At 43.4% G+C, this 13,253-nt stretch overlaps 1 protein-coding gene across 1 annotated transcript in view; it reads left to right on the top strand.

Moving 5' to 3' along the window:
* Positions 1-13,253, top strand: part of LOC138452879 (putative uncharacterized protein C6orf183) — a 138,121-nt gene that overhangs the window by 87,958 nt on the left and 36,910 nt on the right. The window contains exon 3 of the mRNA XM_069605226.1: positions 5,328-5,522. Coding sequence (XP_069461327.1) covers positions 5,328-5,522 — 195 coding nt within the window. The remainder of the gene's footprint in view (positions 1-5,327; positions 5,523-13,253) is intronic.

The following is a 13,253-nucleotide window of genomic DNA, read 5'->3' as shown; positions in this document are numbered from 1 at the left end:
CTCTCTGTCTACACCAAGAAGCCAGAGCAGGAGCAAGGGTCAATGTGATCCTTGAAGGTTTTGGAGGAACAGGGATGAACCTGTTTTGATGAGACGTTCATAGATCAGACTTGTCTAGAAACATCGTCTGGGGAGGACAGGGGAAAGGCAGAGAAGGAGGGAGGAGAGGTGGCCGAAGAAGGGCCAGAGGAAGATCAGGGAGTAGAGGGGGGAGGGGTAGAGGAAGAGGGAGAGGACAGGATATCCTGAGTTTTAGAGATGAAAGGAGAAACCAGAGCTGTGCAGAGGGCCTGGGAAGTGACAGGAGAGGTAGAGACTGCAGCAGGATCGGCCAGTTCCTTGCAGATTTTAAAGAGTTTGACCGAGTTGTTAGATGTTGCAGAGCCGTGGGCTTGGATGTGGGCTCTCTTCTTGGTGCAGACAGAGAGCCGGTATTGCCTTTGGAGCAGGCGGCAGGCCAGTTTGTCAGAGGATGAACCAGAAGCAGTGCATAGTTGCATATGCTGGGGCCATGTCACAAACCATGGATTTCCTGATGCTTGACCATAGAATTTGCTTTGGTATCTGAAATAATTATTCAACAAAATAACTGTAATTAGTTCAATAATGAATTTGTAATTCCCCCTAAACATGTCAGAATTCAGGTGAATCCATTCTATTGCCTCTGTACCCTCATTATGAGGGATTGAGGTGTAGGGGCTGCTCAAATCGAATTAAATACAATCCTGATTGAGGTTATCAATCTTTTTTTCGAGGCTGTTCAAGAAATCTGTTGTATCACATAAGTACGTGGGTATTTTCTGTACCAAAGGTTGTACGATTATGTCCACATAGGTGGCAGGTGGATCGAAGAAACTAAGTGGTCTTAAAGGTGGAGCCATTCTGTTCTTATGTATTTATTTTTGGAAGACCATAGAAAACAGGTGTAATTGGAAATCTATTAATGAGAAATCTCTTGGTTTTATCAGTAATCCAATCATTCTCAAATGCCTTCTCTACAACCATATGCATGAGTGCCTTACTCTCTATAATAGGATCATGGTATAACATAATGTAAGTTGTTTCATCCTTTAATAGATGTTAACAGCTCTCCTGATAATGGATTGAATCCATTACTACTATATCTCCCTCTTTGTAGGTTTGATCGTATGCTGCTAATCTTTTGCTAATCTTTCAACCTGTGCTAGTTGAATATTCTTAATGTTGCATGGAGTTGCCTTTTCATAGTTCATTTTATTGAATTCCATCACGACATTCTGTTCAAACATGTTCTGAACAGAATTTTGGATAGAAGGAGCAAAATTGCTTCTAGGGCACATTTCATGGTCATCAAACCTCATAGATGCTTCTTCAACTGGCGGTTGTATGTTAAAAAACAGTTTAAGACATATCTTTCGCAAAGGTTTGTGTAAGTTAATCTTTTCTTCAAATAACGTGGTTTTTGAAGTTGGAACAAAAGATAGGCCCTTGTTTAAAATGGAGAGTTGCCCCTCTGTTAATACTTTACAAGAGATATTAACAACAATGTTGTCGTTCGTCGTTATTTGTTTCTTTGTCTGGTTTGTCTGGTTTGCCTTTTTTTCCCTCCTTGTTTTTTTCCTCCTAAAAAAGGATTGGCGACTGGTCTAATGGGGGTGGTGACTGTATGCAACAATCCTGGTTGTGGATTTCTATCAGAGGGTGATCCAGCCCTTGGGGTTCTACCTACATTCGAGGGATCCACTTGTATTTTCTCTTCAGAACTCTTATTACTACTCTTGTCTTAGCTAGATGCCCCTGATCTAGGATTGGGGAATCTGTTCTGTGATCTTTGGGTGTAAAATTCTTGCCAGGTATAAACTATATTGTTCATATAGTCGAACGTATCCCTCTTGAATTTCCTTAACTTTCTTTGCTCAATGTTCTGTTAGTATGCTGCAAGTTTAGGGTTCATTTCTTCTAAAGTTACTTTAGGTTCTGCCTCAGATTTAAAAGTGCTTAATTGTGTTTTCAGTTCTGTGATTTCAATGTCAATCGAGGTGAGGGATTTTGCCAGTTTTTCGATAGTAAGAAGAATCCAATGAACATTTATTCAGGATCTGGTCCCATCTTTTGACAAAGTCAACTCTGTCTTTACCTAAAGTTGGTTGAAAGCACACCCTAAGGCCACAAGGAATCTTCTATGATTTATAATATTCAACTAGTCTGGTGGCTTGAAGCTTTTGGGAAATGTCTCTCCTAATAATTCTTTCCAATTTAGATATCCATTTTGCTGGATCTTGGTTATTATCCAGAGGTCTTTCTACCTGACCAATTAGGGCCAACATTCTAGATGCCTCTTCAGCTGAGAAGGCTAAAGTCTTGGCACATGTTTAGCAGTGAAGTCATTGATTCTTGAAAAGGACATGATAGTCAATGGGTGCTTCTATACCTTGAGTGTGTCACCCTGAAAAACAGGGATACAATACACATTTTGAGAATAGGATATAGAGCACACATAAATAAGTTTCAATAAACCCAAATATTTTTAAAATAAATCATCAAAAAGGTTGGGTGCGGAGGGGGAAAAACTGTCCTGACTCGGAGCAGTAGATAGAAATATATAGAAGCAAGGGCCCAATCTCAGAGCCCTCCCGTCCCCTGCACACCTTAATGCCAGATAACTGGCTAAATATGTCAATGTAAATAGTAATATGTGTTATATGTGTCTCCTCCTCTGCCCTGCTCCCAGGTCCCCTCCCCGCCAGTTGAATTCTGCTTTCTCTCCTCCTCTCCCCTGCTGAACTTCCTGCTCATATAGAATTTGCACTGGTCACCTGGCCACCCTCTGTTCACGAGCCCAGTTCCCCTCCCCGCCAGTTGCACACCTGCACTGCCCCCCTGACAACCCGCTGCACTTGGGGCTGTTGCTGTATCCCTACAGCCCCTACCAGCACCTCACACCTGATTTCTGCACTTACCCCGGCACTTGCCACCACTTGTCTGCGCTTCTTATTTATTGGTTTTTATTTATGTTACGGTTATCCTATGTACTGCACTGCCCCCTCCCGTCTCCTCTCGCACCTTTCCCTTTACCCCTCCCCTGCACTTGCACAATCTAAATGTCACCTGGCCTAGTAGGATCATTGTCTGTCTTCCCTTTGTTCCCCCTCCCTTGCCTCGCCGCGCTTTGAATCCCTTGTGTATGGGCTCATTATAAATGCCTTATCATATCAATTACAAATATCAACTCCAAATGAGTGTATTTTTTTTAAAAGACACTTTAATTCATCCAGACAATGTCAATCTTAATCTATTGTTGATGCCCAATTGAGGTCAATGCTCAACACGTTTCGGGCAATGAATCCCCTTCTTCGGGAGCTGGATACAATAAACAAAAAGAAATATATCCTTATATATAATATATCTTCTAAAGAAATTAGATCAGTCTGTCACCACCAGCTGTACATTCCCAAGTCAACATGCCATGGGTTCACATTCTATAAAGCCTCCACCTGAGTCACTCATATATTCACAGCTAGCCAGTGTAGTAACCTCTATTTGTGGCATTAATTGTATATCACACTCAGTCACCAGTACCATGAAATATTCCTAGAATATTCCAAGAGATCTATTCCCCTATTATACCGACTGTCATGTTAAAGGTTTTTAACAGTGTATCTACAGGTAACCCACACGCTTATGCGTGATCCCAAATTAACCACCAGGTGCGTAATGAAGTAAACATCATACCTATTCTCACAACCATATATGTAAGTCCAAGGATATCATACTCATGAGCCGAAATAGGCACAGAATCTCTGACACGCTATGGAAAAATTGAACCAAAATAGATGTGCAGTTCCTATAGAGACTGCTGTTGACAGGGAGTGCCTCTAGGTAGCAACCGTCCTACCTTGAGGTGTCACCCAAATCTTCATGGGAAAACAAACCGCTTACAATTTCAAATCTCAAAGAGAGTTCACCTGCGACCCGTGTCAAAAATACACAACAGACTGGTCCCATATAAATATACATGTGAAGGGAGGGGGCACATGTCATGACCGGGTTAACTCAGTGCATTCCGGTTGCAAAGCCCATAAGCACATACATATTCTAAAAGAAGGAATTCATAATCATGTACAAAATGGCATTATGGGGGACATCAGTTGAAACATGCCGAGTTAAGCGGTCATGACTTCCCACATCTGCTGAATTTCAAAGGTTTTGTTGCGATAAATCTGGTCAACTTAACTAAACTTCAACTACATTTTTTCAGTGAATATATATACATATGTAATTTTCTACCTTTGTCAACTACATTTGGAGGGAGAAGGGTAAGTTTCAACCAAATAATATTAACATTCTGGTTTATGGGATGAAGGTGGACTGAAGTCTAATGACAATATTCTGCTTTTCTCTGTGTCTTCTAAAGCCAAATCCTCTATTTTGGATCTGTTGAGTAAGAGGTAATTTTCTCTTTATACAATACTAGAAATGATGCAGGCAGTTTGTGTCAGTGCATTGGCTCCCAGGTTAGCTATATAGCATAGGTAATGATGAATCTGGGAATTGTCCACATTATTCTGGAGTTTCAGGTGTTGATCTGCTAATCAGGAGGGGGTGTCTTCAGGGTGGCCCCTATTTTATTTTCTATCTTTTTTATGAACTATTTTACGACGATTGTAGAGTGCTCTTTGAAAGACGCTTCACTCCCATCTCAAAGTTATGTCCTCCCTCTATATAGATCCTGAATTAAAAAGTTGAGCAAATGTATGAAAAATCATAGTTTCTTCAAATGTGTGTCTCTAACCAAGCTTATCTTTAATCCCTACGGATCAAGTGTTGCACAGTATGCTGATTACATGTGGATAATATCAAACAATTTTATTGTTAAATTACGTATAAATAAAAAAGCGAATTCTGATCTTCCCCTGGTGTGCTAAGGAGGCAATGAATATCAGTTTTGAAACTATTGTAACTGGAAATGTGTTCAAAGTAGATGTAGTCGTATTAGAAGCAAAGCCCTTGTTCCTGGAATAAAAAACTTGGATAAAGTACAGCTGGAAGGGGAGTGTGCCGGTCGTGGGTTTACATGAACATGTTGGATGCTAGTTTTCTACTACTGTCTGACTAAAGATTATTGTTTAAGATTTTGAAATACAAGAATTGTTGTTGTCTCTCTTTCTATTAACTGTTTCTTGCAACTTGAGGGTAGGAGCAGGCTAGAGCCAGAATTTATTTGTGCCTATCCGCAATTATTCGATTTTTTTTAATCAATGTATTGTTCCACAGTAAACACCAGTTCACTCCATATAAATAATGCTTTGACTATAAAACACATACTTTTCTTGCTTCGTTTTTCATAGAAACAAGTAGCTCGTATTATGCAGGAGTACAATGATGCTCTTCAAAGGGCTAAACGACTTTCCACAGCTCGCGAGAACCTTCTGACGGGACAGGCACAATCAGCCAATCTGGTGACTCAGGAAGACTTGATGATCTACATGCAGTGGTTGGTGTGCCACCTGCACTCTATAAGGAACATTCACAACTATCTCAGGGTATGTTTTGAAGCTTTGCATGCTATGTTTTGGAAACTTGCGTAATGCCGAACATGGCACTTCAGGGGCCACATTCAGCATGCATGGCGCTTACCATGACCACTCTGAAAATGTACCTGTCCTTCTGCATATCTTTTTAATATAGCACATTCCATGAGGCGGCCGTGATTTCCTTCTCTGCCAATTTTCCTGCTTACACCTTTCTGCCACTCTGGCCCCCACTCTAGCCGCTTGAGTATTCAGGCAGGGAAACAGCAATAGTGAGAATGGAAGGAGGAGGAAGGAGAAGGACTGGGCAGGAATTTGAAACCTTGGGAGCTCCAAGACAGGGAATGAGGTGAGAAGCTAAACAGATACAAGGGCAGGGGTGGAGAGGAGAACAGAATCGGGGTGCATGAGGGCTGGAAGACACCCAGAAGCCGGAGACGAGGCTCTGGGAAGGGAACAGATGCAGGCAAGGGATAGCAATGTATGGAGATGGGGCGTGGGGGGTGGAAGGCTCCAAGATAGTGATGCACAAAGGGGCAGGAAAGGAAGGACAAGGTTAATCAGAGAGCAGAGTACTTGACAAACCCCCACCCTAGTCTCCCTTACAATAAACTGCTGCACCAGGAGCTCCGTGCAGCGGTTTTAACATGTCAGTTGTGACATGGTAGGGGATGCTGCACTTGCTTCACCCTGGTGCTATGTGATCTTTTGGTCATGCTAAGGGCTGAGTTACATTATGTTGCTGAAGGTTCCAAAGGATTGTGTGGTTCTGGCCATCAATGACATTTGTGATGTCATCTTTGATGTCCTGGGTGTTAGTCTTAGCAGTGCACGGTGGTGCCGCAAGTTATGGTTGCTTAGCTTAATAACTGGTGAATTTCTGAGGTTTTTCTGTTTTACTTGTAACCATAACGTCCCTTTAACAACGTTTTTTAATTGAATTTCATAGGTTTTTATTCGTGCAACTTAACTATAACATCCCTTTACCAAAGATTTTTCAATGAATTTCATGGATTTTTACGAGTGCATGCGATTTTCCCACAACTTATTAATATCATACTTACCCCAATATAGCAAAATATTTGTCCAATTTATAAAGTTTCACCTTAAAACTGCCATTTCCCACATTCTAGCATCATTTTTTACACTTCTATACACTTTTTGCAACTTTTTCCACTGTTTTTGCATCCGTTGATGTCCACGAACGTCTGACGTAATTTCGGACCTTTCCGGAAAGGGGAATGTGAAAATGCACTCATGCGCGGCATGATGCCGTGTCCACGAATGCATCCGCACTTCACGATCGGGTCCGTGCTTCGAGGACTGTTCGGAACTGCATTTTCTACCAACCTAGTAACTTTCAAGCTCAAAATGTACCCTTGCACAGCTCCTACACCTAAACTTACTCATTATCCATTACCAATCTAGTACAAAGCACATACATGGAAGAATATTGGCAAAACTGCTTTTTATCTTATAAATGGCATCAGTTATTGCCATCCTTCCTCCCCAAGAGCCACCACCACCACCAGCTGGATGACCTACACAACAGAAAAAGTGCAGTACTTCCAAAGACAATGAAGATGACCTACAACGTGAGGTAGAGGAAGTGCCTACCTCTAGCACCCAGAGAGCCAGAGAGAATCATGCGTGTGGCAGTTCATTACCACTGTTGGGAATCTACCAAAGGCTAAAGCTACCAAAGTGAAATGCACTGAGTATACTCAGTCACGGACTACCTGGACAGTACTCCTGCTGGACCACCTCCATGCACCGCCACACCTAATCCCACCACCGCAAAGCTCTCAGAATGGCTGTTCCTTTCTTAGCAAGGCTGTCTTCCTCCACCTCATCTTCCTCAGCCAATACTGTAACCGCACAGCCTACTTCTGTGGGACACAAAATCCCAGCAGCTACCTTGCAAGCAATAAAATATGCTGTTGATCAACAGTCCTCTGTATATACTGCAACACACCACTCTGCATGGGGAATCCATTTCGAAGTGCTTTGGAAACTTTAATCAAGAAGCATGAGAAACACTGCCCCTACCATAGAAGTAACACACGCGCAACATCTTCCCCTGCCCACCTGCCACTCCATATTAGTACTTGGTGCCTCTTCCCTCATTTCCTCCCCACATTATGTTCTAACCTCTCCTGCAAAAAATAAAATACATCAAACAACAAAAGGAAGGTTCCTTTAGGAACCACCTCTTTCACAGTTAAAAAATAGAAGTAAAAAAAAGGGAAGGCAGGGCACTGTACAGGGCCCCTCTTCCCTTTCCATGGGAGCCTGCAGAAGTCAAAGAGAGAACCCTATGATCATATTATCACAAGCACAATTTTTTTTCCCTTTCAAACCTATCACACTTTCAAATAACTTTACCACATAGCCGGTCCCAGGTGGACATGGCCACTTTAACCCCATTTGTTGTCCCTCGTGGTCATGGCCAGTAGCCAGATTGTCCGGATCATGACCTTGTGCCATGACCCAGACAATCTGGCCATTGTCCAATGCCACAGGCTATACCTCAGTCACCAAAAGTATATCACTATGTTTTGTACCTGCATTATGACAGTTGTAAAAAAATAAAACACGGGCACATTTGCAAAACCATGCTTTAAGGTCCTTGCCAATGCTCCTTACATGCGTTTGCTGGAAATCCGCCCATGTTTTATTTTTTCTACAGTATCAAAATGTATGTACATACAAAAGTCATATAACTTAGCCCCCACTTGATAAAACCCATTCACACTTCACACAAACATTCAAGGTTGGGTCTATAATCTTTCTGGAAATTTTTGTCCACATTCGTCAAACGGCAACAAAGTTATAAGCCATTTAAAAATGTTGAGACCCCCCTCTAATTTAGCCCCCTCTTGACAAAATCCCACCAAAATTTACAAAAACATTTATATCTAGATTTGCAAACTTTTGTGTACATTCGTTAAATTGGCATCTCATTTATAAGCCTATGCAATATTTTGGGACCCCCCCGCTAGTTTGGCCCCCTCTTGACCAAATCCCACCAAACATTGCAAAACCATTCAGAATCAGGTCTAGAATAGAATTCCAAAATGTCATGCAGTTTCCTTAAGTGGTGCCAAAGTTATAAGCCGTCCCAAAACTGCTTTTCACCAACCCTGTAATGCAGAAATAGGCATAGATGTCCCCGAACATCTGAAGTGTTTGTGGACATCACAGGACTGTACCCGAACATCCAGACTGTTTGCAGACTTTGGCAGTGAAAATCACCAATTTTTTGGCTTCTTACGGCCATATCCCATCCCATCATCATCACCCTTCACCTCCCCAGAGATTGTTTGATAAGTTTGACAAGAGCAATGTTGTGTTTTTTAATATGTTTTTACTGCAATGTTCGCGGACACTGGTTACTGTCCGCGAATCCAACATGGCAGGCGTTTCCAAAAATCAGACACACTTCACGCTTTACACCATCCAATCAGTGGGCACGTCCGATGTCTGCGGACATCACATAACCCTCTGGGCCTATCGGATGCCCGTCCGCGGACCGAACTGGGAAGTGGGTCTGCGACCGAACCCAGTTATCACACATTTTTTGTACCTGCTTTTAGCCCGTTATAAAGAAAACTACTGGACGGATTTACACCAAATGTACAAAAGCACGCTTTCGGGACCAGGCTGCCGCTCCTGCTCAATTTGGTGAAAATCCGTCCAGCGGTTTAGGCTGTAGGTGTGAGCAAAAAAATGTTTCCATTGAGTCTATGGAAAAAAAGAATTTGGGACCCCACTTATAACTTTCACCCCCCTTGATAAAATCTCACCAAACTTACCAAAGACATTCAGAATGGGCCATATACTTCTCTTGTGCAAAGTTTGGTAAGGATTCGCCCAGGGGGAGCGAAGTTATAAAACGTCCAAAATGTGCTCTTCCTATGAGTTGAGCAGCTTAACGATAACTACACGGCCGCTAACGCAGGCCGTGTAATGCCTGACTCTGGTAAAAGAAAACCTACCTGCATAGTTCCATTGTCCACAAAAAAACACACAGAAAATGAAGCCACGTGGTAAGACTGCTTTGTGCTGGAGAGGAGTGAGTATGACAGAAGGTTTGGACAGAGAAGAAGGTATGAGACACTGTATGGAAGCTTCAGATGGTACCCATGAAAATAAACCAGAGAAAGTGGGAGAAATGTATACGCAGAGAAAAGTGAGGAGGTTGCTGTCAGGATTAGTCAGGCGAGTACAAAGGCAGCGAATATGGCAAGGGAAATGTGCACCCAGGAACAACGACTCAGGTATGCTAGAACCCAGGAGTGCAAATAGAGTGTGACGTCAAAACCAATATATGAAAAGGGATGTGGGGTAAGCACCTGACCGCGAGGAAAGTCGGCAAGCGCCTTACCCCCAATTGCTGTTACAGGTACTGACAGCGCTAAACCCACGTGGAGGGCAAGCAATGACAGGATCTGTGTACTAACACTCTTGATGGTATTACATAAGGGAATTTAAGAACTGTACTCACGAGGACGGGATACACCTCTTGAATGTCAGCTAGCCCACGAATCCTGTTGGTGAATCTGGGACCCAGAAAGGCTATAACAGCAATGGGAGTAGTAGGGAGGTCCAGAGGACAAGGGCTGAAGGCAGCCGGAGTGAGGCAGGCTGCCGGGCAGGGAGCCCAGAGGACAAGGGCTGAGGCTGGGAATCAGCAGAGCGAGATCCGCTGCAATGTGGAGAGCCCGGCAGGGCAAGGGCGGAGACTGGAAGGCAGCAGAGCGTGATCCGCTGCTATGTGGAGAGCCCGCAGGGCAAGGGCGGAGACTGGAAGGCAGCAGAGTGAGATCCGCTGCAATGTGGAGAGCCCGCAGGGCAAGGGCGGAGACTGGAAGGCAGCGGAGCGTGATCCGCTGCAGAAAACTAAATACCTAAGTTGGAATAGGGATTACAACTTAGAGGGGAAAACATAAGCATTCACACAGGAGCTAGCTACCACCACACACCACACCTAATGATCAAATGGGAAATGGATGCAGAAGTTCAATGGAAAACATGGAATGGATCCTCTAGAAAGTAAGGATCAGGAGCAGGGAAAAATGAAATAACCTATGCAAACTTTTCCCTACCCCTCCAAGGAAAAGACAGGAAACTAAACTAAGAGGAAGGCTAAGGCAAATGGGTATCAGCAGCAAAGGACAGAGTCAAAGAAATATAGAACACAGACAAACTGGGCTGCATCTAAAAGGGGAGAGCACTGAGAAATGCTGCCTGCAAACAGGGGAAGACAAAAAGGGAAATCAAGGGAGCAGAAATCAATTAGCGCATGAATCCGAATTTCAGGGCGGAGGAAACAAGAAAACAGGAACAAGGAAGTAGGTACAAAGGCAAGGAACCAGGAACCAGGGACTAGTCAAAAACAGGAACACTGCAATCGATGACCAGCGCTGGACTGAAGTGAGACTGAGGCTTTTAAAGCTGTTAAACGAGCACACGCCTCTGGTGTGCTGACTGCTGCACCTGCAGCCACAGGTGTTGCCTATCCTCCACCCAACCTTGTCCTGCAAGGGTGGAGGTGGAGCAGTGGGCCAGGCATTCTGGGAAGCACAGTCATTTGGTTAAAGAAGCATGCTGGCTGCCAAAAACCTGGAATGGATCCGGAAGGGAAGTAGTTTGGAACATAGGGATTTAGCGCTCCCAATTCATTACAGCACTGTGGCATTAGGTTCGGAGGAAATGTCCAGCAAGGAATAAGCCCCAAAACATGCCCCCAAGTGGCGGGAACGGGAGCGAAGGGAGCGAGTCGTGACAGTTGCAATAGGAGAGCAGTGTCCTGTGAGTGGTTCCTCTTGTAGGTGACAAGCAATAGGCCTCTAAATGACACACTTGGAGACACTCGGAGTGCCTGGAGGGATGCGTGCTGGTACCCAGGTAAAAGAGGAGTTGCAGGGCAAGCTAGGACTTTAAAAATGCTAGCCCACAAGATGTCCACCCTCTGCAATTCCGGCATTCCTTGGTACAGCTTGCAACATACCCTAACGGCCTTCAACGGTCAGGCCAATTAAAAGAAGAGGGCTTGCTGGAGTCACTAATAGGGCGATAACCCCACTCTCCCTTCTGCCAACTAGGACAATATGTTAAAGGTGTGGTCCCCATTTTCTGCACACTGTGGAGAGGGACTGGTTTGCCCTTAGGAAATTACCTCTCATGGTAATCTGTACAACAAATCTATTGTGGCTGTAATGAGGCCTCAAGTGTGCAGTTAACCTGTAGTAACCATATATCGACAGAGAGATGCTGTCTTTTTATGTTTCTTCCCGATGTTGGCATCCTATAACTATTCAGTTTTCCGTTCCAGGGAAATCTAAATTAAGGCAGGATATTCTTTAGTGGATTAAGTTGCTGTATTTTTCTTTTTAAATGTATGCCCTCTTAACACAGAATTGAGTGGCAGTCTCTGTCTGTCCAGCATGCATTGTTTCAGGCCCAAGTGAGTGTCTGGTCCTCTTTAAAAAGGAATGCAAGGTGATGCCCCATTCAAAGTCACTTTGGGAATAGGTACAATCTTTCCAGGGTTCCCTGTCTACACTTGTTGTCTTCTTGGCGGGTCTTGAGAAGAATTTATAGCATATCTATCCAGTAAGATAAAAAATGCCCAGAACCTGCATTATTTATCTAAAATGTGGTTATTACTAGGCCAATCTATTTTACAAGAGCTCAGCGTGGGATGCCACTCGGTCATCAAAGTTAGAACAGGGACCTGAGGGATGGAAGTTTCTTGGTGTAGGCTCTGATTGTCATACACCCTACTGCTACCTCTGTTTTTCCCATCATACCCAATCCCTCTGACACTCTCCCCTTCTCTATGTAATGCATTCAGTCATAGCCTTAACTATTTCCGGGCTGTCCCCAATAGAAGAACACCCTGTCCCTGACAGGAGAGCCTGGCCATAGGTGGTGGATGGTGCGCTGCCTATCTAGCAGGGATAGTGAAAAAGAAACTGTCCCTAATCACGACCAATTGAATTAATTATATCCAAATCCGTTGAAATTAAAATCAACCCGAGGTACAACAAATCGGCTATTATTGGTCAGACAGGACTAGATATTGGATCCTGTCAGTAATAGCTGACTGACTGGTGGAAACAATATACATTTGTAACCCTGGGATTTTTGTAAATAAATGTATTTACCCAAAGGTATCAAATATACCAAACACAATTGGTTGTGCTCGAAAATATGTTAAAAACAAGTGCCCATCTGAGTGCAGTTATAATTATTATATAATGTATCCTACCTTGTTGTCTGGGATATCACAATGGTCATGAGACCCCTCATGGCCCGTTGGTCGACCGGTTTCGATGGCATGTAAGATTAGACCATCTTTTTCAGGAATGTTGCCTAGATTGTGGTAATTCTGTGAAATAGGGACCCATTATTCACACATCAACTCCTGTGCCGTAACATCAAGGTAAAGATGGCCAGTAACTTCCAAGCATTCCCTGATCCTCCTGAAACTAGCACACTGATGAAATATATAGTCAACCATGACATCCATACTCGCATTAAAATCCAGCACACACAGGTGAAAAGTAGAGCGGGTCGTGCACCTAGGATGCACATTGCGGAAAGATAACTATACTTTATATGATCTCTAATTGCTGCCAATGTCTAAGTTATCTATATAAATTCCCAGATAAGACAATAGAAAACATGTGAGTTTTCCCACATCATTTCCCATAGTGAGGCAGTTCCTTCATTGGC

This window comes from Ambystoma mexicanum, chromosome 4p (assembly GCF_040938575.1).
Source record: "Ambystoma mexicanum isolate Mex_15411 chromosome 4p, UKY_AmexF1_1, whole genome shotgun sequence".
NCBI lineage: Eukaryota > Metazoa > Chordata > Amphibia > Caudata > Ambystomatidae > Ambystoma > Ambystoma mexicanum.
This window is presented reverse-complemented; position numbering and strand designations above follow the sequence as displayed.